This window comes from Oryctolagus cuniculus, chromosome 20, assembly GCF_964237555.1.
Source record: "Oryctolagus cuniculus chromosome 20, mOryCun1.1, whole genome shotgun sequence".
Taxonomy (NCBI): Eukaryota; Metazoa; Chordata; class Mammalia; order Lagomorpha; family Leporidae; genus Oryctolagus; species Oryctolagus cuniculus.
Window position 1 is genome coordinate 45,100,979 of NC_091451.1, and position 24,571 is coordinate 45,125,549.

Below are 24,571 nucleotides of genomic sequence, written 5' to 3' on the forward strand. Positions count from 1 at the left end.
TTCCTCCCCCAGGCCACACTGCCTGTGCGTCCCCCGGTGGGAGAGAGTCGCAGACGACACCACGCGTGCCTGTCTCTCTCAGTATTGTGACAGGAACACACGGGGAAGAGGAGACACAGCACTGCCCCAGAGAAGCAGCGGAACTGCAGCGCACCGGAGCGTGTGTGTGTTGAGCGTCACGAAGACACACGTGAGCATCACGGGCGCCCAGGGCAGCTTTTGACTGGCATGGCTACCGGAAGACGGCGGCTCTGACGGCAGGGGCGCGGCACGAAAGTTTCCTGCAAGTCGCGACCTGGGGAGTGCACGGTGGGCCCAGGCCCCGTCGCCCAGCCCTGCGGACGTCAGCGTCCACCCGCCTTCGCCCCCGCTCCCTCCTCACACTGGGTGGGTTTGAAGCAAACTCAGCCATCGTGCTTTGTTCATAAATCTCGAATTGGGATATCTTTGAGCAGGGGACCCCAAGCAGAGCCAAAACACTGGTGCCACACCTGCGAGAGGTTTAGTGCTCCTTGCCGCGAGCACGCGCCAGTCATGGTCCGTTCTCGGATGCCCACCCCGTTCTTCAGCTGGCGGGTTGATAGCTAAGGGCCAGGTCCTGCGTTCGTGGCTGTGTGTCCTGGATTTCCCATCATCGGCATAGGGCCTGTCTGTCTTTTTCCCCTTGCACTTTAGCTGTTAAGGAAATCAGGGTATTCACACGCCTTCGAAGGGCGCGTGAGCTCTGACAGTGTCTGCAGAGGCTTCCGGTTTTCCCATCTCGAGGGTGGGTGCTGCCAGCCTCTTGTAGGCAGAGGCCAGGAGGCCGTAAACGCCTCGCAGCGCACAGGGTGGCCCCGCAGAAGTCCGTCCATGGGGCTGCGGCACAGAAACCTGCAGCTGCCCCCGCAGCCCAGGTTTGCAGATGGCGTCCCTGGGTGGTCCACAGGCCCCCTGTCCTTGTACTTTCTGGAAACTGGCGGTCAGACCCCGAGACCTGGTCAGGTGGAAGCTGGGCTTGGAGACGGCAGCACTTATTTCTGTGTCACGGGGTGTCACGTCGTCTCTGCCACGGCAGCGGTGACCATTTGGTCCATCCATTATAAATTGTAGACGGGGACAAGCTTGGGAGACCGGCGACTGGGGTTGCCTGCTTGTTGGACGTAGGGAGGAGGAGTGGGATCCACCTGGAGTTGAAGGCCGTGGACCCCGTGAGGCTCGAGCCTGCAGCATCACTCCTTCTGAGCACTAAACCAAGAGCGCTGTGACACCATGGAAGCCCTCCGAGGGTGGGAGGCAGCTGCCCACCGCGTTCCGCCCTGGCCCTGCCCCCCTCCACTCCACGGGCACCCAGGACGGGGCCATGGCCGTCACTCCCCTATCAGAGGACTCGGGGTGGCGGGAGTGGGAGATCTGTGTGAGTGCTGGCTGTGGGCAGCCGTGTCGGGTGCTGAGTAGGAGCGTCTGCTCATGCTGCCGGTGGTCCGGGCAGCTTCCTCTGTCCTCCGCCTGGTGACCCTGCTGGCCTTCCTGCTGTCCCCAGGCCTGCAGCCTTCCATCAGGGTGATTCTTGGCAGACTTCGTCTTTCTTTTCTTTATTGTTTTACAATTTATTTTGTTTGTTTCAAAGGCAAAATTACAGGAGAGAGAGAGAAATTGATTGATTGCTCTTCCGTCTGCTAGTTTACTCCCTAAATGGCTGCAATACCCTGGGGAAGCCAGGAGCCTGGAACTCCATCCTGGCTTCTCATGTAGGTGGCCGGGGACCGTGCACTTGGGCCATCATCTGCTGCTTTCCCAGGCACATTAGCAGAGAGCTGCGTTGGAAGTGGAGCAGCCAGGACTTGAACCGGTGCCTGTGTGGGATGCCAGTGCTGCTGAATCTGCTGCCGATGCTGGCCCCTGCAGATCTCTTTTTCACACAGATACACACAAAGCTGTCAGATGGCTCAGCTCAGGGCTGTCAGACAAGCAGATGTGCTGGGCTCGTCATGCTCTCCCACAGGGGGGCCAGGGACCCAGGCACTTGACCATCCCCGCAGCCTCCCAGGGTGACGTTAGAGGAAGCTGGAATCAGGAGCCAGACCTGAGACTCCACCCCAGGCACTCTGATGTGGGTTGTGGGCGTCTTGAGTGAGAGGCTGAAAAGCCTACTCCCACCCACAGTTTTAGAAAGCGTTGTGGATCCGGGATCTGCCTGCTTCCTGCACAGGCCCGCCAGCTCCTGGGGCTGCTGCTCCGCGCGGCCGACCTCCCCAGCCGGGACCTCTCTGCCGCTGGAGCCGGTGGTGGTTTGGCCTCCAGGAGGGCACCCCCACCCGCGCCTGCTGCCCACGCAGGACAGTGCTGTCTCCTCTCTCCCTCGTCCCTGCCAGGCAGCCTGGTTCACTCCTGTAGCTTCAGTCACCATTTCGATACCATGGACTCCGGAGTCCTGTCCTGCTCCGACGGGGGTGTCCTGGGTGCCCCTGGAGACAGGAGGTGAGGAAGGCCATCCGTGCCACATTTCTGGGGCAGGGTGGGCAGGGTGGGCAGGGTGGGGCAGAAAGAAACCAAGAAAGCAGGGAGGAGAGGAGCCCGGCCCCTCCTCCATTTGCTAAGCATGCGGACTCGACCCAGACTGGGCTTGTACAGGTTGCGTCACCACGCTGGACGTCAGATCGACAGGCACGTACTTGGGCTTCCTCCAGTCCCCCTCTGTCCCTCTCTCTGATGCCCTCTGCTCCCTCCTCCCCACACATCCACTCCTGGTGTCCCCTTGTCCACAACTACCCACCAAGTCCTGGTCTAAGCTGGCATCCTTGTGTCTTGTTCAGGCTGCCGGATGGGCCCTCTGAGGACCAGCCCCCATCTGCGGGCCACTCCTGAGGCTGGGTGATGTGTCCTTGTCGCTGCTGTCACCACCTCACTGGGCTGCCAGAGCCCTCAAGAGGAGCTCGGAGCTGTTGGCCTGGACTCACTGGCGCTGCCCGCTGCTCCACAGGCACGGCACAGCACTTGCGGCCTCCGGCCTTGGAGCAGCCCCCTGCCTGCCTCCCCGGCTCCCTTCCTCAGAGACGCTCTCCCCGGACTGTGGTGCCTCCGGGAGCTGCTGGCCCTCGTCAGGGAGAAAGATGTCTGTCCCACCACTGATGGGTGCCCGAGCCTGGGACACCCATAGCAGGGCAGACCAGGAGTTGGCCGGGAGCACCGCTCAGGCCCCCTCGAGAGGGAGAGCAGAGCAGCCCTTGTGCCAGTGTGGGGTGAGGTCTGGTGGAGCAGGAGGGAGCGGGGCCATCATGAGTTAGCGTGGGGCAGGGACCAGGCTTTCTTTTCTGGAAGGCCACTGCGCACTGCTAGGGGAACGCCTTGGAGGGAGGCGGGGCAGGCGCGTCTTCGTTCTCGGACGCCGGAGACGTTTCCTCAGGGGCCGCGGGCACCTGTGAGGTGGGTCAGACCGTGCAGGGTCGAGGGTCACATCCTAGACGTCCACCTTGCTGCTGAGAGCCAGGCTGCTTCCGTCCACCTCTGCCTGATTGTGACCAAGGCCGTCGTGTGTTCCGCGTTAGAGGAGGATGAAAAGGAGACAGACTGTGACCAGGGGTCAGGTGTGCAAATACGTATGACTTAGGGCTGAAAGCAGCCCAACCGACGGGAGAGAGAGCCCTGGGGTCTTCTAGGGGCCTCCAGGGAATGCGCAGTGGAGGAGCTTCAACTGGGGGGATTTCCATGGCGGGGATGCGTTGTGGATGGGGTTTTTGAGGAAGAAAGACCCGAGCTCCCCGGTCAGATGGAAAGAATGACAGGCGTCGAGATCGGGCCCACAGAGCGTGTTTTGAGGAAGAAGCTGCAGCCTGGGAGGGAAGTGGTTCTGGACTCTGGTCCCACGCAGCATTCTCCTGCCGTCCCAGGCGCTCTGGCCGAGTGTTCTCGAGCCCCTGTCACACGGCAGCTCCTCACTGCTCAGTGAGCGCTGCATGGCAGGGTGGCCTCTAGCCTCTGCCCTCTCCACTTGACAGCTGGCGCTTGCCAGTGCTACTGGTGACCAGCACTGCTGGGCAGTGCAGGCAGGAAACCATTGTTAGGGTGAGGGGCAGGGCCTGGCTGGACTCCACAGGGTCTCCCTGGGCCTGTGTGGGTGGCAGGGGAAGGGGCCCCTGGAGGCTGTACTGTGTGACCCCTCGACTGTCGCCCCATGCTGGAGTGTTCCACGGGGCCGTGGGCAGTCGGGCCATCCTGATTGTTGTGATGCAGCTTGGAGATGGACAGGTGGACCAGGAGCCAGGGGTGAATGCAAGGAGAGCAGCTAGAAGAAGAGCATCTCCTGGCCCTCAGGGGGAGGTGCCTGCTCACCTCGCCCGAGTGGTGAGAGGCAGGGCAGACCTGTAGGTTATGAGGCGCTCACCTGTGTTTGCCAGTTTTCACAAACTTAGCAGCCTACAGGAAGAACACGAACTTGTCAGAAGTCTGAGCTGGAGCCAAAAGTGGGGTCCCAGGGCAGAGTTGTGTGCCGCCTGGAGGCCTAGAGGCTCCCAGCATCTGACACCACCTGCTCCCGCTGGCCCACGGCCAGTGTCGCCGTGTCGCCCTGCCTGTCTGCTTGTCCTGTGGTCTGCTCTCGTCTGGCCGCCCGCATCTCCTGAGCCCCTGTCTGGGGACATCCTGCCCCATCAGGACCACCTGCACCTCTCAGGAGCCTTCACTCACTCACACCCACAGAGTCCCTCTCGTCAAGTTAAGGTCACAGACTCACAAGCCCCGCGAACCCCCGGGAGGCGGGGGACCCATCCTTCAGCCGCCCGCATCGGCCTGGGTGGCGAAAGTTTAGGAATCCGAGGTTGGAGGGAGACGTGGGACTAGGTACGTCTGTGGAGCTGAAAGCCGACGTCGCATGGTTCTAAGAGGGGGGGATGTAAGCCATGCCGTGCGGCACCTCGAGGCGTGCCGGCCCGGGTCAGGCGGAGGAGACTGCTTTCTCTCTGGGCCTCAAATCCCCCAGCTCACGTACTCTTCTGTTTTTGTTTCGGAAGCTGATTCCCAGCAGCAGGAAAAACAGCCTTGTTGCTGTCCCGCCTACGGTGTCTACCAAGATCAAGGTGCCGGTCCTGCAGCCCATAGTGAAGAAAGACAAGCGGCAGAACTCCTCCCGGTTCAGTGCCAGCAATAACAGGGAACTTCAGAAACTGCCGTCTTTGAAAGGTAATTGCCACTTGCCTTCCAGAAGTCAGACTTGGCTGTGTGGATGGAGGGGCCGTGTTCCGGCCTGCTAGCTTCTTAAGCCCGTGCTGTGTGTGTTTTGTAGGATTGTCTTTTCTTCTGTGTGAGGCTTTTTGGCTTTTTTTTTTTTTTTTTTAGGTGGAATGGCTAAAAAATAAATCAATTTATTTACTCAACTAACATTTTAAATGTCAGAGCTACTTAAGATAAAAATCTGATAACTAATGTTTTATGGGTGTAACGTGCTATGAAAACAGGAAGAACTTAAAATCTCCTCCTATTCATTGTAATTTTTTTTCTTTTCAGTACCTCTCTTGTTTTGTCTCAGGGCCCCAGCGGTTCAGAAGGGGTTTGCCACAAGTAATTGGAAGAACTCAGGAGAGCCTCTTAGTTCTTAGGTTTGAGAAGCTGGGATGTAGCTGCCACAGCACTTTGTGACTTCCCCTTGTGACGGCTCGTGTGCAGCTTTGAACCTTCCCCAGTGGCATGTGCCCCTCTCCCTCTGGGTGTCCGGCCCCTGTTACAGAGGAAGATAGAACAAGGAGCTTACAGTCAGTTGTGAGTCTTGGAAACCCTTTTATTTACTGAAGTAAGAAAGCTGCATGAAGAGCGTATCGGGCTTCGGCGAGAGCAGGAGGTCTGTCTTGGCAGAGCTGTGACCCCAGAGCCTGCCCCTGGCTGGAGCTTAGTGGGGACGTGGGCAGTGGGGGACAGTGGGGTCATGGATGACTTTCCTGGAAACCCAGGCTCCCTGCCTGTGGCGAGCTTGTTGTTGGCTTATGGTAGGTACCAGGCATGCTCGCCCACTTCTGCTCCCAGATAGTCGGTACCTCTCTGGTGCCATTGGCTCACTCATTAGCACGCTGAGCACACCAGTCACCACCAACGAGCCCGCTGTCACAGCAAGACCTGCCCGGGACTGCTCCCAGCAGTACCCTCAGCCGGCCCAGAGACAGACAGTTTGGATGAGTGGCTCGGAAGAAGTTTTGTGTAACTGTTCCAGAGCCTTCACGCTCACCGCAGCCCGAGAGCCAGAGCTTGGTTTGACAGGGGCGCGTCTGACATGTGCCCGGCCTGCTCTGTGCTCAGCCTGGGCTGGCAAGACCCGGTGCAGGCCAGAGCGGACCTCCCGAGGAGTCTGCACAGGCTCCTGCGTGCCTTGTGGGCAGTGCCCCTCGGAGAACAGCACAAGGTATGGCCCGGTGGCCCCCACCTCCCCTCCCTAATCCTGTCTGACAGCTCTTTGTTGGCTGCTGCAAGACATTAACACTCGTGTAGAAGCAAGCATGATTTCATCCAGTTCAGAAAAAGCAGGAATTGATGGGAATTACGTTAAAGTTACGTGTTAATTTGGGGAAGATTGACTATGATACCCTTTGCCTATTTTGGTGGGTGGTATAGCTCCTCCATGGTTCTGGGTTTTATTTTCTTACTTATATAAGATATTTTTTTTTTTTTACTTTCTGTAAATCTCTACTTTTCCCTTAATTTTATCCCTAAGTACTTTAGTTTTTGTCACTCTTGCAACTGGGTAATACTTTTTCCATTTCTACTTCTAGTTGGCGCTTTCTAATCTCATGAAAAGCTATTTATTGGATTTTGAGTATTATGCCATCGCCTTACCGAGTTTTCTTATTAATCTTAGTGAGGTTTTTTTTTTTTTCTGTACTAGCATCTGCCTGTACAGTCTTGTCATTTCTAATCAGATCTTATCTTTCTCTTGTGCTGTGTGAGCCAGTGCTACTTGTTGGGTTAATTTCGCTCCACCACCAGCCAGGACTAAGGGTAACAGAGGCACTGGCAGGCGTTCCTGTGTCCTCCCATTTTTATGTATTTATTTTTTCTCCATTTTTAGTAAGTGGCTTCAGCATGTCAGGTAGAGGGGGCTCATGTTGCTGGCATTGGTCTTGCCCAATGGCTCACACCCCGCATGTGAGTCTTACAGCCTGGCTAGGGGCTCCCGCCCGTCATGCTGGTTTTGTCACATGTTGTAGGGCTTTCTCCTTAGCACGTTAATGTTAGGATTGCAGTGTTTGATTCCGGTTTTAAACTGCCTTACTGTCATAGCATGCATGCTAACTTTTTTTTTTTTTTTTTGGCAGGCAGAATTAGACAGTGAGAGAGAGACAGAGAGAAAGGTCTTCCTTTTCCATTGGTTCACCCCCAAATGGCCACCATGGACAGCGCGCTGCACCAACCCGAAGCCAGGAGCCAGGCGCTTCCTCCTGGTCTCCCATGTGGGTGCAGGGCCAAGCACTTGGGCCATCCTCCGCTGCCTTCCTGGGCCACAGCAGAGAGCTGGACTGGAAGAGGAGCAACCGGGACAGAATCCGGTCCCCGACCGGGACTAGAACCTGGTGTGCCGGCACCGCAGGCAGAGAATTAGCCTAGTGAGCTGCGGTGCCGACCTGCATACTAACTTTTATATACTGCCTGCTTCGGGTTAGCAGTTTTCTTCTGAATTTTTGCTTCAGTGTTTTTGTTTTAAATATTTATTTATTTATTTGAAAGAGTTACACAGAGGAGAGGCAGAGAGAAAGAGAGAGGTCTTTCATCTGCTGATTCACTCCCCAGTTGGTCTACAACGTTCGGAGCTGCGCCAATCAGGAGCCTCCTCCAGGTCTCCCATGAGGGTGCAGGGGCCCAAGGACTTGAGCCATCTTCTGCTGCTTGCCCAGGCCATAACAGAGAGCTGGATCAGAAGAGGAGCAGCCGGGACTGGAACCGGCACCCAGATGGGATGCCAGTACTGCAGGCGGCGGTTTAGCCTGCTAGGCCACAGCGCTAGCCCCTGCTTCAGTATTTATGACAGGGAGCTGTTGGGATGTTTTCCTCTTTGTATTGCTGTATCTTTTTTTTTTTTTTGTTAAGATTTATTTATTTATTTGGAAGTCAGAGTTACAGAGAGAGAAGGAGAGGCAGAGGGAGAGAGAGAGGTCTTCCATCCGCTGGTTTACTCCCCAATTGGCCGCAATGGCTGGAGCTGTGCCTATCCGAAACCAGGAGCCAGGAGCTTTTTCCAGGTCTCCCATGTGGGTGCAGTGGCCCAAGGCCTTGGGCCATCCTCTATCACTTTCCCAGGCCATAGCAGAGAGCTGGATTGGAAGTGGAGCAGCTGGGACTCGAACTGGCACCCATATGGGATTGCCAGCACTGCAGGCAACGGCTTTACCCTCTACACCACAGTGCCGCCCCCTCCCCCCCCTTTTTTTTTTTAAGATTTAAGAAAGAGGCTGGCGCTGCAGCTCACTAGGCTAATCCACCACCTGCGGCGCCGGCACACCAGGTTCTAGTCCCGGTCAGGGCACCGGATTCTGTCCCGGTTGCTCCTCTTCCAGGCCAGCTCTCTGCTGTGGCCCAGGGAGTGCAGTGGAGGATGGCCCAAGTGCTTGGGCCTGCACCCACATGGGAGACCAGGAGGAAGCGCCTGGCTCCTGGCTTCGGATCAGCACAGCGCGCTGTCCATGGCGGTCATTTTGGGGGTGAACCAACGGAAGAAAGACCTTTCTCTCTGTCTCTCTCTCACTCTGTAACTCTGCCTGTCAAAAAAAAAAAAAAAAAGATTTAAGAAAGAAATAGAGAGAGAGTGGGAGAGACAGGGAGAGGGAAAGGGAGAGAAAGATCTCCCATGCACTGGGTCACTCCCTAGATGGCTGTAATGGCCAGGGCTGTGCCAGGCTGAAGCCAGGAGCCAGAAGCTTCATCCTGTCTCCCATGTGGGTGCAGGGGCCCATACATTTAAGCCTTTCTCCAGTGCTTTCCCAGGCCATTAGCAGGGAGCTGAATTGAAAGTGGAGAGGGGCCAGTGCTGTGGCATAGCACGTAAAGTCGCCGCCTGCAGTGCCAGCATATGGGCACCAGCTCAAGTCTTGGCTGCTCCACTTCCAATCCAGCTCTCTGCTGTGGTCTGGGAAATCAGTGGAAGATGGCCCAAGTCCTTGAGCCCCTGCACCCTCGTCGAAAGACTGAGGAAGCTCCTGGCTCCTAGCTTTGGATCAGTACAGCTCTGGCCATTGCTGCCAACTGAGAACTAAACCAGAGGATGGAAGACCGACCGATCGATCGATCTCTCTCTCTCTCTCTCTCTCTCTCTCTGCCTCTCCTCTACTCTATATAACTCTTTTAAATACATACATACATACATAAATATTTGAAAAAAAAAAAAAAAAAGAAAATGAAGCAACCAGGACACAAATCGGTGCCTATATGGGATGCCAGCATCACAGGCAGTGGCTTTACCCACTCTGCCAGCCCCATCTTGCTGTAACTTTCCAACTGTCAGATGGATTCATCCTGGCACCTGGTGATCTTTCCCAGAGTGGGCTGCACACGGTTTCTGTGCAGCTTTCATGCTGCTATTATATGCCTGAGAGAGATTGTAAGACATGGAGTAGCATGTGGCTGTGAAATAGGGTTGAAAGGTAGCCTGTGGACTCAGTGGGCCCAGTGCCTTCCCCTGTATCAGTGCTGAGTCCCTGGCGCCCGGCGTTGGTAGAGCAGGCCTCGCGTTCCTCAGTACGCAGTGCTGTTTAATGAGTCCTTTCGTCTCCTCCCATCTGCGGTGCTGATGTTGCCTTTCCAAATCTGTAGTTGTCCTGTTTCCTTTAGTTTATCCTTTTCCTCATTCGTTAAGTTGAATGGAGTTCACTTGTTTTTAGTTTGCTTTTTAAGATTCAAGAGAGGCAGAGAGAGAGAGGGAGGTCTTCCATCCGATGGTTCACTCCCCAGTTGGCCACAACGGCTGGAGCTGCACCGATCCGAAGCCAGGAGCCAGGAGCCTCCTCCGGGTCTCCCACGTGGGTGTAGGGGCCCAGGGACTTGGGTCATCTTCCACTGCTTTCCCAGGCCATAGCAGAGAGCTGGATCAGAAGTGGAGCAGCCGGGACTCGAACTGGTGCCCATGGGGATGCCCGCACAGCAGGCCAGGGCATTAACCCACTGCGCCACAGCACCGGCCCCATAGTTTGCTTTTTAATAATGAAACAACTTAAAGCCATGTATTCCTCTGAGAATGACCTAAGTGTCCACTCTCTCTCAGTACTTTTTTTTAAAAAAAGAAACTTTTCAAGTCATAGATTTTTTTTTTAATTTTATTAAGGCATAACTTGCACACCCTAAAATTTATCCACTGTGAGCGGAAGGTCTAATTGTCGTGGTGAATGTGTGGAGTGGCGCAGCGGCCCCCGCAGTCCAGGTTAATCTGTTTCCAGCGTCCTCCGGGGTCCCCTGGAGCCACTGCCGCCCCCAGCTGCAGGCCGCCTCAGACCTGCCCATTGCTGGTGTTTCACATTGGTGAACCCCTGTAACGTGTGGTCTCTTTGTTCTTAACTGGCTGATCCTTTCCTTTCGTGTACCAGTTTGCAAAGTAAAATGTCACCCTTAGCATCCTCCAGGGATGAGTTTCTCTTAATTAGTCGATAGTGCTTGCATGTACTTACCGCAGTGTGTTCATTGGGTGCGTTTACACGGTGTGCAGTGATGAAATAAATCAGAGTAACTAGCCTTTCCGTCTCCTCATACATTTATCATTTATTTGTGTTGGGAACCTTCAGATTATTTTGTTCCAGTTATTTTAAAATGCATAATAAATTTTCCTAAGTTGCAGTCACCGTGCAGTGCTGCAGGACGCTAGAACGGACTCACGCTGCCTGATGGTGGTTTGAGGCCCGTTAGGCCACCTCTCTCCGTCCCTCGCCCCCTGCCCACCCCCCACCCCCGCTTCCTGGCCTGCAGCAACCCTGTTCTGATCTCTGCTCCTAGGAGATCAGCTTCGCTGGCTTCTGTGTGTGAGTAACCAGCGTGTGAGCTTTGTGTTTCTGTGCCTTTTTTCACTTAAAATATTTTCCTCCAGTTCCCATCATGTTGCTGCAAGTGGTAGGATTTCAGTTTCGTACAGCTAAGTAGCATTGCATTGTGTGTGAATCACTTTCCCCTCTCCTGCCGGTCCCTCAGTGGACAGCTTCGCTGAGACTGTCTCTGGGCTGCTGTGAGTGGTGCTGCGAGTGAGCGTGGGGTGCAGTGTCTCACTGGTGTGCGGGCCTCGCCCCCTTGGCTCTGCACCCGGGGTGGGCTGGCTGGGGCAGGAGGTAGCTTCTGATGGCTTTACTAACTCAGGTTCCCGTCAGCCACGGAGGAGCGTTCCCGCTTCTCTGCATCCCCATCAGCATTTGTTATTTCTGTCTGTCTGGTGTTGTTGTTGTTGTTGTTGTTTTTTTCTTGTCATCAGGCAGAGTGGACAGTGAGAGAGAGACAGAGAGAAAGGTCTTCCTTTGCCGTTGGTTCACCCTCCAATGGCCGCCGCGGCCAGCACGCTGCGACTGGTGCACTGCGATGATACAAAGCCAGGAGCCAGGTGCTTCTCCTGGTCTCCCATGGGGTGCAGGGCCCAAGCACTTGGGCCATCCTCCACTGCACTCCCTGGCCACAGCAGAGAGCTGGCCTGGAAGAGGGGCAACTGGGACAGAATCCGGCGCCCCGACCGGGACTAGAACCTGGTGTGCCGGCGCCGCAAGGCAGAGGATTAGCCTATTGAGCCGTGGCGCCAGCTTCTGTCTGTCTTAAATAGACCTTCTAACTGGAGTGAGGTGATGTGTCCCTGGTACATTTCTCTGATGATTAGTGATGTGCATTCTCTTCATAGAGTTACTGGCCTTCTTTGGAGAAACGTCTGTTCAGTTCATTTGTGTGTTTTGATTTTTCACTGTTGTCCAAGTTCCTTGTGTATTCTTGATAATAACCCTCGTAGGATGACGTCGGCAGTTGTCTCCTGTTTTCCAGCCGTCTCCTGACCCAGCCAGTTGTTTCCTTTGCTATACAGAGGCCTCTTCATTTGTGATAATCCCATTTATCTGCTTTTGTTTTTTGTTGGCTTTGCTTTTGGGGTTTTATCCAAAAAAAATCTTTGCCTATACTCATGTCTTAATGTGTTTCTCCTATGTCTTTTTTGGTAGTTTCATATCTTCTGTTTAGATCTTTAATCCAGTTTAAGTTGATTTTTTATATGACAACAGATAGGGGTCTAGTTTCATTCTTCTAAATGTGGATTTTCCTTGTACTATATCTTATTTATTTTTATTTTTTTAAAAGATTTTGTTTATTATTTGAAAGGTAGAGTTACAGAAAGGCAGAGGCCGAGAGAGAGAGAGAGAGAGAGAGAGAGGTCTTCCATCTGTTGGTTCACTCCCCAGATGCCACAATGGCCAGAGCTGTGCCAATCCAAAGCCAGGAACCCAGGGACTTGGACCATCTTCCACTGCTTTCCCAGGCCATAACAGAAAGCTGAATCGGAAGTGGAACAGCTGAGTCTCGAACCGGCACTCATATGGGATGCTGACACTGCAGGCGGTGGCTTTACCCACTACACCACAACGCAGCCCCAGCCATTTCTTTTTCCATGCTATATGTGGTGCCTTTGTTGAAGATCAGTTGGCTGTGGATGTATTTATTTCGGAGTTCTCTATTCTTTCTTTATTGGTGTATATGTTGACTCTTTTGCCAGAACCATGCTGTCTGTGTTGTTATAGTTTATGCAGTGTTTTGAAATCAGATATTGAAATGTCTTGACTTTTGTCATTTTTACTGTGGCTGTTAGGGTCTTTGATGATTACATATAACTTTTATGATTGCATTACTATTTTAATAAGGATTGTGTTGAATTTGTAGATTGTCTTGGGTAGTAGGGACATTTTAATGATATTAGTTCTTCTGATCAATGAACATGGGATATCTTTCCATTTTTGTGTGTCCTTTTTAATTTCTTTCATAGAGATATTTTACTTCCTTGGTTAACTTTATTCTTTGGCAGTTTTGTGCGTGTACAGCTGTTGTGAATGAATTTTTTTGAAAGATTTATTTTATTTATTCAAAAGCCAGAGTGAGAAAGAGAGAGGAAAAAAAAATCTTCCATCTGCTGATTCACTCCCCAAATGGCCACAACTGCTGGAACTGGGCCGATCCGAAACCAGGAGCCAGGAGCTTCTCCCAAATCTGCCATGCCAGAGCAGAGGCCCAAGCACTTGGGCCGTCCTCCACTGCCTTCCCAGGCACATTAGCAGGGAGCTGGAGTGCAAGTGGAGCAGCCAGGACTTGAACTGGTGCCCATATGGGGTACCAACACTGTAGAACCTGTTGTGCCACAGTGCCAACCCCAAAATTATCAGTTTTAATAGCTTTTTGGTAAAGTCCTTAGGTTTTCCTGTATACAAAATCGTGCCATCTACAGAGATCATTTGACTTCCTTCTCTCCACTTTGGATGCCCATTGTCTCATCCTCTTGCCCAGTTGCAGACTTCCAGTACTGTGCTGAGTTAAGAGTTATGAAGATGGGGCTGGTGCTGTGGCGTAGCGGGTAGCAGGAAAAGCCGGCACTGCAGCCAGTTCAAGTCCTGGCTGCTCCACTTCCGATCCAGCTCTCTGCTGTGGCCTGGGAAAGCAGTAGAAGATGGCCCAAGTGCTTGGGCCCCTGCACCCACGTGGGAGACCTGGAAGAAGCTCCTGGCTCCTGGCTTCAGATCAGCACAGCTCCAGCCATTGCAGCCGTTTGGAGAATGAACTGGTGGATGGAAGACACCTCTCTCTCTCTCTCTGCCTTTCTGTAACTCTTCCTTTCAAATAAATAAATAAATCTTTAAAAAAAAAAAAAAAAGAGTTATGAAGACAGACATCCTTGAGTTGCTCCAGATCTTAGAGGAAATACATTCAGCTCCCCCATTTAGTATGATGTTGGCTGTAGGGTTTTGTATTTAGCCTTTTTTTTTTTGTTATTGAAATATGTTCCTTCTTTACTTTTGTTAAGATTTTGTTGTTGTTTTGTTTTGTTTTAATCATGAATAAGTCTAGGTTTATTCCGTTATGGTCCGTGATGGTCCATGACAGGAGTCCCATGTGTTGGAGTTTGTTGAGACGCTTGGTGCATCCTGGAGAATGTGCCACGTGCTGATGAGAAGGAGTATGTGAGTGGCTAGCTGCTACATGAACTTCGTAGGTTCATTTGGTCTCCGATGTGTCTGGATTTTTTTATGGGTGATCTGGCATCGATGGGATCAGCCCCAGCTGTTGCTGTAATGCAGTCTGTCTGCCCTTTAGACCCAGCAATGTGTGTGTGTGACGTATTTGGGTGCTCCATTGTTGGGTGCCTGCACGTTTTGTTTAATTGATCTCTGTTATAAATCACCTGCTTTGTCTCTTTTTACAGTTTCCATCAAAAAGCTTTTAAAAGTCAAAAACTTTTACATAGGAAGAGCTATTTTTGCTTGCTTTTGGTTTCTGTTTGTGTGAAATATTTTTTTCCATTATTTTGCTTTCAGTCTGGGCATCCTTACTATCTGAGGGAGTTTCTTATAGACAACATATAGTTGAGTCTTTTGGTTTTTTTAAAAATTCATTTATTTATTTAAAAGGCAGAATTACAGAGAGGCAGAGACAGAGAGAGAGAGAAAGAGAGATCTTCCATCCTCTAGTTCACTCCCTAAATGGCTGCAACAGCCCGAGCTGGGCCAGTCCAAAGCCAAGAGCCTGGAGCTTCCTCCTGGTCTCCCACACAGGTGCAGGGGCCCGAGGAGTTGGGCCATCTTCCACTCTTTCCCAGGCCACAGCAGAGAGCTGGATAGGAAGTGGAGCAGCTGAGACTCCAACCGACGTCCATATGGGATGCTGTTACTGTAAGCGGTAGCCGTTACGCCACAGTCTCAACCCCAAGTCTTATTTTTTTTTTAAATACATTCAACCTGTCTGTATCTGTTTTAAAAGATTTATTTATCTCTTTAAAAAGCAGAGAGAGAGAGAGAAAGAAATCTCCCATCCACTGGTTCACTGCCCAAATAGCTGTAACAGCTAAGTCTGGACCAGGCTGACTAGGAAAGCAGTGGAAGATGGCCCAAGAGCTTGGGCCGCTGCACCTGCATGGGAGACCCAGAAGAAGCTCCTGGCTCCTGGCTTCTGATCAGCTCAGCTCTGGCCGTTGCGGTCATTTAGGGAGTAAACCAGCGGATGGAAGACCTCTCTGTCTCTCATTCTCTCTCTCTGTCTCTCTGGCTCTACCTCTCTCTGTAACTCTGACTTTCAAATAAATAAAATAAATCTTTAAAAAAAAAAAAAAAGGAGCAGGCCGAAGCCAGGAGCCAGGAACTCCAGCCTGGTCTCCCACGTGGGTGCAGGGGCCCAAGCCCTTGGCCCGTCTTCCACTGCCTTCCCAGGTGCAAGAGCAGGGAGCGTGGACTGGAAGCCAAGCAGCCGGGACTCTGGTGCTCTGATGTGTTAGCAGCAGTGACTTAACCCACTGCACCACCCCCGCCCCCGCCCCCAGCCTACCCTTTATTTGGTGAATGTAATCTGTCTGCATTCAAGGTTTTAATGATAGGTAAGAACTTACTCCTGTCGTTCTGTTAATTATTTTCCATTTTGTTTTGTAAATCTTTTGTTCCTTTCTTCTCTTATTTATTTGTAATGTGGTGCCTTTCTGTATTGATAAGGTTTGATTCTTTTTTCTTTCTTTTTTACCTATCTGCTGTACCAGTGGGTTTTCTATTTCTGCCCATTTTCATGATGGCAGTTATCCTTTTGTTTCCAGATGTAGGCCTTCCTCAAGCATTTCTTGTAAGGGTGGTCAGGAATCTCCTTGGTTTTTGCTTCCAGGAAGACTCTCTCTCATTTCTGAAGGACAGTTTCACTGGGTGTCATATTCTTACTTAGCATGCAAATGGTCTCTTCATCTGGCTCTTTGATTTGGTGTAATGTTTCTGAGGCTTATCCCTGTCTAGTAGTTTGTTTCTTTTTGATGATAAATGATATCCGGTTATGGATACGCCACATTTTGTGTATCTGTTCACCAGTTAGTGGATGTTTGGTTTATTTTTTAGCTGCCGTGAATAATGCTACTGTGAATCTCAAGTCTGTTCATGAACATAGATTTCTCTTGGGTAGACACCTAGGGGTGTGTTTGCTAACTTGTAAGTTTACGTTTCACTGTTTTCCAAAGCAGTTGCACCATTTTGCATTCCCACTGGCCAGGGTGCCCGTACTTTGCCCATCTGACCTGTTCCTGCCTGTCCTTTTCTCTCTCCTGTGGGTGTGTGGTCGCGTCTCAGTGTGGTTTTAATCTGCATTCCCTTGATGACTGGAGATGTTAAGCATCTTTGCAGGTACCTGTTAGCCATTCGTATGTCTTCTTTGATAAGATGTAAATTCAGATCCTTCCTCTGTTTCTAAGTTGATTTCTTATTATTTAATTGAAATAGTCACTTGTGTACCTTGAACATGAGTCCTGTATGTGATTACAGGGTATAACAAAAATAGATTACTGTAAAAATGAAACATAAGGGCCGGCGCATGGCTCACTGGGTTAATCCTCCACCTGTGGCACCAGCATCCCATATAGGCACCGGGTTCTAGTCCCATTTGCTCCTCTTCCAGTTCAGCTCTCTGCTGTGGCCCAGGAAGGCAGTGGAGGATGGCCCAAGTGTTTGGACCCTGTACCCCATGGGAGACCAGGAGAAGCACCTGGCTCCTGGCTTCGGATCGGCACAGTGCCAGCCTTAGCAGCCATTTGTGGGGGTGAACCAACGGAAGGAAGACCTTTCTCTCTGTCTCTCTCTCTATCTATATCTCTACCTGTCAAAAAAATAAATAAATAAATAAAATGAACTCACAACTTTTTTATTATTATTAAGTTCATTATACATAAAACTACCCTATTCCACTGCTGTCAGAGTTTCTAAATACTTATTCCCAATTTCTGTCTCATCGAGAATCTTTAGGTTTATGTACAAGTGTTAAATCCATTTGTTGAAGTTTTAATTTCAGATGTACTTTTCATTTCTGAAAACTCTGTTTTGGTCATTTTTTCAATCTGCAGTGTCATTTTTAAATATTTCCCGTTCTCTTGTGCATTTCATCCAACCAGCCTTTCTTCCTGTCCCGTAAGCCAAGGTAAGCGCAGCCGTCTGGCCGGTCTATGACTGGGTCAGGTAGCACTGTGGGAGCGGCTGCTACATTTGTCAGGATGCCTGTGTCGGATTAGTTGTTGCCCTTTGCTGGTCTTCCTACTCAGATGCTTAGTAAACTGAATCCTAGAGTGGAAGTATCTTCTTGAATGGGGGGTTGGTTTTGGCTTCTGCCGGACACAGGGCCCTGGCCGCTCTGACTTAGGTGAGCGCGTCGTCTCCTGTGGTTTCCTGTACAGGGAATGCGTCAGGGTTAGCACCGAGTCCTGTGAGGAAGATGCACGGCCTCTGGTTGCCCTCGAAGTGCTGCTGAGTTTACCACCGCGTCGGGGGATCACAGGTTGACCTCCCCATGTGCAGTTATAGGTTTCCCTTTGCAACAAAAACCACTGGTCGGGGCGGGGGGGGGGGGGGTGTTTTGGCATCCTGCCATTTTGAGTTCCCTGTCAATCATGTCCTCATGTTTTAAACGGCACTTGATGATCTTTGCCTGAGCCAGCAGTGTCACTAGAGAGGCGGGCATTTGACCTGGCCTTCTCCTGAAAGACATGATATTTTTCTTTGTAACTAGAGATACTTGGTTAGCCCGAAATATAGTTCCCACTGGAGAAGTAAGGTAAGCTTAATTCTCCTTCCTTTAGGTACTGGTGGCCCTCAAGTGGTAACAACTTAAGCTTTTTTCTTTTCTCTTAGATGTCATTGTAAATGGTAATGTATTGCCTTTTATTTCGTGTGTTGTAATTCACTAAAGTCACTCTTTATTTTGTGCATTATTTCAGCCATTGGGTGCTCCCAGGTGAGCTCCTGTGTAGTTTTTGGCATTGCCTCATTGAATTTTGAGTTCTTGGCTTCTGAAACACTGGGATGTCCCTAGGCTCACTTTGTACCTTCCCTGCCCTGGACTTGGCATCTGCTGGTTTCCACAGAGCCTGGGCTCTGCCCATGGAAAGTGATGGTGGACAGCAAGCCCTGGGCACTGCTGCTGGAGTGGCCTCCTTCTAAGTGCTTTCAGTGGAGGGAGCTGGAATATAAAATTCTTTAAATCATGCATTCATGTTTATAGTTTCTACCCAACATCTTAAAGAAGATAGACTTAAAAAAAAAAAAAAAAGAAGAAGAAGAAGAAGATAGACTTAATTTAAAAGGCAGGGAGACAGAGATTTTCCATCCACTGGTTCATTCTCCAAATGGCTGCAGCGGCCAAGGCTGGGCCAGGCCAAAGCCCGGAACCAGGAGCTCTACCCAGGTCTCCCGTGTGGGTGACAGGACTCTGGGACTTGGGCATCTTCTGTATTCCCAGGCACATTAGCAGGGAGCCAGATTGGAAGCGGACCAGCGGGGACTTGAACCAGCACTCTGACAAGGGATGCCGGCATCCCAACTGACACTGAACTTGCTATGCCAATTTTAATAGTGTTTTCACCTGTTTCCTGGATTTTTTATAGTTTTATTTCTCTTACACCAAAAATTTTGATTTCTTTTTTTTTTTTTTTAAGATTTATTTATTTATTTGAAAGAGCTACATAGAGAGGAGAGGCAGAGAGGGAGAGAGGTCTTCCATCCACTGGTTCACTCCCCAGTTGGCCTCAACGGCCAGAGCTGTGCCAGTCCAAAGCCAGGAGCCAGGAGCCTCTTCTGGGTCTCCCATGCAGGTGCAGGGGCCCAAGCACTTGGGCCATCTTCTACTGCTTTCCCAGGCCATAGCAGAGAGCTGGATCAGAAGTGGAGCAGCCGGGACTGGAACTGGTGCCCATATGGGATGCCGGCACTGCAGGTGGCAGCTTTACCTGCTGTACCACAGTGCCAGCCCCAAATCTTGATTTCTTAAGTCCTTTATGTGTCCTTGGCTATATTCTACTAAAACAATTCCCAACACAAATATTGGTATTGTTACAAACAGGTGCAACTTCCAATCAGCTTCATCTCTTCTCAGAAAGAGCTTCGGCGTTTTCACTGGGATTCTATTAAATCTTTTAAATACCCAGGGAGGGCCGGCTTCTCACAGCATCGCCGTCTCCTCTCTAAGAGTATACTGTGTCCTTTCTACTTCCCTGGGCCACTTGGGTTCCCTTTGGGAATGTTTTTAAGTTTTCCTTGTTGGATTTTGCGTGCTTCTTTTTAGGCTAATACCTGGATGGTCTGTTAGAGTTGCTTTTTTAAATAGTGTCTTCGAAATAGTTGTTCATTGTTTATACAGGGATGATTGATTTGGGGTCTTGTTTCATACCAAGCTCCCTTCCTGAATTATTTTATTGTTTGCAGTGGCTTTTCAGCTGGTTCTTGTGGGTGTGCCAGGTACCTAGTCAGATCATCTTCACACACAGGCGCTTTGACCTCTGCTTCTGGCCCTGTCTGTCCTCACAGGTGGCTGCTAACAGTAGGACGTCACATTGTAGGGAGGTGGTGAGAGTGGGTACACCTGTCCTGTTCCCGACACCGTGAGAATGAGAGGCATAGTTTTTGACAACTGTTTATTTTCCAGGCTGTGGGTACTCCAGCTGTTTTGAAAGATTACTTTGTTGCATTTTATTTATTTGAAAGACAGAGAAAGTGTGTTCACATGTGCTGTTTCACTACCCAAATGATGGCAACAGCCAGTTAGGCCAGGCCAAAGCAGGACAAGGAAGGAACTCCATCCAGGTCTCCCCTGTGGGTGGCAGGGACCCAAGTCACCACCTGCTGCCTCCCACAGTGCACAGTAACAGGCAGCTGGAATTGGGAATGGAGTCTGAACTCTGACCTCGGCTCTCGACGTGGGCCGACTGTGGCGTGTTTACTGCCGAGCCAGGTGCCTGCCCTGGCTTTTCAGCTCTTACAAACAAAGCCGTTATGCAAATCTCTGGTTGTTGCATCTTTGAATCTTAAGCTGATTCAAGAAAAGGAGTTGTGAATCACAATAGGAGCTTTCCGAGCCCCTGCAGAGCCCCTGTCCACTTTCCAGAGAGGCCACCCAGCGTGTGAGATGCCAGCCCAGCCGTCTTTCCCATAGGGGTCACTCAGAAGCTTTAGTCATTTCTTGAGTGGAAAATAGCATTTCCTTTTTTGATTTTTTTTAAGTTTTGTTTTATTTTATTTGAAAGGCAAAGTTACAGGGAGAGAGAGAGGTCTTCCATCCACTGGTTCACTCCCCAAAGACTGCAATGGCCAGGGTTGGGCTAGATGGAAGCCAGGAGCCAGGAGCTTCTTCCTGGTCTGCCACCTGGGTACAGGGGCTCAAGCACTTGGGCCATCTCTGCTGTTTTCCCAGGCACTTTAGCAGGGAGCTGGATCAGAACTGGGACAGCTGGGACTCAAACTGGCACCCATATTTTTATTTTTTTAACAGTGAAATTTAATGTAGTCCTCAGACTTGCTCATTGAAAGATTTTTCTTAATTCCGTCATTTGGCATTTTTAGTCTGGAAGGTGCAAGTGTCAAATGAGGAGGCCAATCTTTTTTTTGTAAGTGACTTAGAGGAGTCGTCGGTGGGCTCTGTGTCTTGAGGCTGTTCCCCCTGCATCAGCAAAGGGAAGCCTGGGAGAAGTCAAAGCTGCAGTGCCAAGCAGCAGGACCCCGTGGTCCACTCAGTCGCACAGGCCTCCTCTGAAAACCGTGGCTCTCTGAGTCTTAGGAGAATTCACTCCAGTTTTTTTTTTTTTTTTTTAAATTGGCTTTCCAGTGGCAGTTAAATATTTTATATTTCTTGATCTCCTTTTTTCCAAATACAGTACTTCACTCTGTTTCAGATCAGTTTATTTTCCGATAACAGTTGAAAGTTTGCAATAAAAGTGGGTGTTTTCACTGCTTTAAAATGAATTATGCATTTATTTACAGGAGCTTTGGCGTCTTGCCTGTTAGTTGAAGGATAATAAAAATGGCTGTGGGAGAGACACCGGAGTTCCTGCCCCTGCCAGTCAGCCTAGAAAGGTGTGCTTTCCTTTGTCCCCCAGTATCTAGAAGCCTGAGGCCCTGGGCTTGGAGCGGCAGGTGCCGGTCCACAGGCCACCTGAGCTGCTCAGGGCAGGAGAGGCTGGCAGGTGACAGTCCTGGGCAGGCCTCTGGCCCCTGAGCACTGGGGTTTGCGTGGCTGCCCTCCTGCAGCAGCTGGGTAGCTAAGGGGCTCCCAGGACCCTGCTCGTAGGTGTTGGAGAGCAGACTGCGGGCCTCACAGCCTGTGCCCAAGCCAGAGCAGCTGGCCCGCCCAGCCCTGCCCCTCCCCAACAGGGTGCCCTCCTCTCTGTTCCCCTTGGGCCACGGACACACCCTTTGAGTTATCCAGGGCCAGTATCAAGTCTCTCTGGGCTGCACCTGCTGTATTCTTGCATTCACTGTTCAGCCTAGACCCTGCCCAGGCCTCACCCCTGCCTCTCCCAGCACCTGAAATTGTATTTCTCTCTTTCTCCCTCTTTCTCTCTCTCTCCCCCTCTCTCCCCCCCCCCCTCTCTCTCTCTCTCACACACACACACACACACACACACACAGAGAGAGAGATTCCCTGAGCATTCCTGTTCCTGTGAGTCATTGCAGCAGGAGGCCAGGGCGCCCCAGTGGCTACCTGGAGTGTCGCCTGAGCTGCCCTGGTTCCAGCCTTCCTTATCTTTTTATTTTTAACTGTGGTCAAATACACATAGCGTGTTTATTATTTTAACCATTTGTAAGTGTACAGTTCAGTGGCATGAATTCTTTCAGAATGCTGTGTGCCCGGCACGACTGTCTGCCCAAAACTTGTCCATCATCCCCAGCAAAAACCCTGCCCCGTGAAACACTAAGCCCCAACCCCCCGACCCCAGGAGCCTGTGTTCTCTCTTCTGTCTCTGGATTTGACTGCTCCGGGGTCCCCATGGGAGTGGAACCCCACGGGAGTTGTTATTTCCATCTAAACACCATGCCCTCAGTCTGCCCGCAGTCCTGAGCTGCCCTCCTCCTTCAGGCTGGCGGCGTCGCGTGGTGTGGACGGAGCCCCTTTTGTTGAGCCGTCCATCTTGGGCTGCGGAGGGCTCCGGACATGTTACCCACCCCCCCTCAGGCTTAGCTGTTGTCTGAAGCGTCACCAAGGGCAGGGGCTGCTTGCATTCTAGCATCTGCCGAGAATCCAGGAGATACAGAATGAAAAGCCCCCTGGCCCCCGGTCCTCTGCCCATCCTTCCCCTGCTACTTCAGCTGTGACAGGTGACTGTGGTGTCACCTCTCTCGGGACAGCCAAACATGGCCCAGGCTCACTGCTGCCTTCACCCCACTCCACCTTGAGTCTTCTTGGGAACAAGGCTTATTGCTCCTTTGACCTACTGCAGGGTAGTGAGTGTGTCAGCAAGTTAAACAGTGCGGTTGGAACTCCAGGGCTCTGACGCGAGAGCTGGGTGTACCCTGTGTGGGTCTCACACTCGCAGGACAGGGGCTGTGAGCACTTGCTGTGGTTTGAGGTTTTGCCGCGTAAGCAACAGGGAGAGTAGAGCGGAGCCCCGTCTCGCGAGCCCACACTTCGGGTAAGCGTCGCTGCCTCCGCTCCACTTCCCCGCACTCAGCTTCCGCTGGACGAGCCCCTCTGTCCCTTTTAAGTCACTCGCAGGGCCCACTCACGTCAGCCAGGCCACAGCGCCTGTCCCTTTGTCCTTGCTGTTGGCAAGCACGAGTCCCCTGGCAACCTTTGAGCATAACTGCGTGTTGGGTGTCTTTGATCTAAGGAAAAAGTCTATTTTAAACTGTAAGTGGAGCCCGATTTTGTAGGTTGGATCTGTTACCCAACAAAACGTACATCATCCATGCTCACATATTTTCTAGGTTTATACAAAATGAGGCCAGCCAGCGTGAGACCAGTGCTCTGCGGTGACAGTGCCACAGACCTCAGGGTCAAAGGACCGCTTCCTGCTCATTACTGTGAAGCTTTGTTGCTGAAATATGGGCAGAGCTGGTTGGAGAGAGAAAAAATAAAATGTATGGCTGATTTTAGACGTGAAACTTCACAGTCTTATTCGGAAATGCTACCTAGAAATTAGTTCAGGCAGTTGGGATTTTTTTTTGTTTGTTTCAAATTTTTATGTATTTGAGAAACAGACTCCCATCCTCTGGTCCACTCTCCAGATGCCCACAGTGGCTTAAGGGTGGAAGCCAGGAACTCAGTCCAGGTCGTCCACGTCCACGTTGGGGGGCAGGACCTCCCCCCATCACTGGAGCCACCACTGCTGCCTCCCTGGGTGCTCGCTTGCCCAAGTCACGCAGCTGAACTGAAATGCTCCTGTGTGGACACAGGTGTCACAGCTGGGTCTTTGCTTCTAGACCAAACGCCCACCCTTGTTTTCTTTTCTTTTTCTTTTATTTTTTAAGATTTATTTATTTATTTGAGAGGCAGAATTACAGAGAGAGAGAGGTCTTCCATCCGCTGGTTCACTCCCCAAATGGCCACAACAACCAGAGCTGGGCCAGTCCGAGGCCAGGAGCTTCTCCCACCTGGGTACAGAGGCCCAAGCTCTTGGGCCATCTTCCACAGCTTTCCCAGGCCATTAGCAGGGAGCTGGGTTGGAAGTGGAGCAGCTGGGACTCAAACCAGCGCCCCTGTGGGATGCAGTGCTGCAGGTGTAGACTTAACGTACTCTGCCATGGCGTCAGTCTTGTACTCTTGTTTTTAAAATAAAGAATAAAACTGAGGGAGTCACTCGAGAATAAAGAAGAATCCCTTTTCATACCTTAATTTCAGTATAACACAGAGGCCAGTGTTGTGGCACAGCTAGGTAAGCTGTGGCCTACAGAGGCATCCCCTATCAGAGTACCAGTTCAAGTCCCAGCGGCTCTGCTTTCTCATCCAGCTTCCTGCTGATGTGCCTGGGAAGGCAACAGATGGTCTCAGTACTTGGGCCCCTGCCATTCAAGTGGGAGACCTGGTTGAAGTTCCAGGGTGGGACTGGCCAGTCCTGGCCATTGTGGCCATCTGGGGAATGAACCAGTGAATGGAAGATCGATCGCTCTCGCTCTCGCTCTCCCTCTGCCTTTCTAATAAGTCCTTTTAAAAAGATTATGCTGTGTGTGGTGTGTGATGGGAGGCTGCAGCAGAACCTACAGATCTGTTTGCTCGCTTCGCCCTGTGGAGGCCACTGCCAAGCTGCCTGGCCTTGGCCTTGGCTGAGCCATTCAGAGTGCAGCTGCGCCCTGGGGGGCCCGGAAGCATTGCGACATGGGAGGCAGGGAGAGCTGCCTGCAGGTGGTGGGTGTAGGGCACCTGTCCTGCAGCTGGCGCTGTGGGAGCGTGAAGCCTTGTCCAGACAGGATTCACCGGCTCCTCCCTCTTAGAGAGCTGGGAAGTGTAGCAAGGCGGGGGAGGGTTCAGATCAGAGCTGGGTGTTGCCGCTTCATTTGTTCGTTCATTCAGTTCCTTTGATGGAGCACGGCTTGGGTGCCAGGCATTGTCTTGGGGCTGGGCCAAGGGCCAGAGCCTGTGGCTCCAGCTCTTGTCCAGCAGAACAGGGAGGCTAGAGGAAGGCTGCCCG

At 51.5% G+C, this 24,571-nt stretch overlaps 1 protein-coding gene across 6 annotated transcripts in view; it reads left to right on the plus strand.

The window, feature by feature from the left end:
- The window catches only part of PPP2R5C (protein phosphatase 2 regulatory subunit B'gamma), a 163,000-nt gene that overhangs the window by 16,877 nt on the left and 121,552 nt on the right, over positions 1-24,571 (plus strand). For all 6 annotated transcript variants that reach the window (XM_051834797.2, XM_051834796.2, XM_051834798.2 and 3 more), the window contains exon 3: positions 4,989-5,157. In XM_051834797.2, coding sequence (XP_051690757.1) covers positions 4,989-5,157 — 169 coding nt within the window. The remainder of the gene's footprint in view (positions 1-4,988; positions 5,158-24,571) is intronic.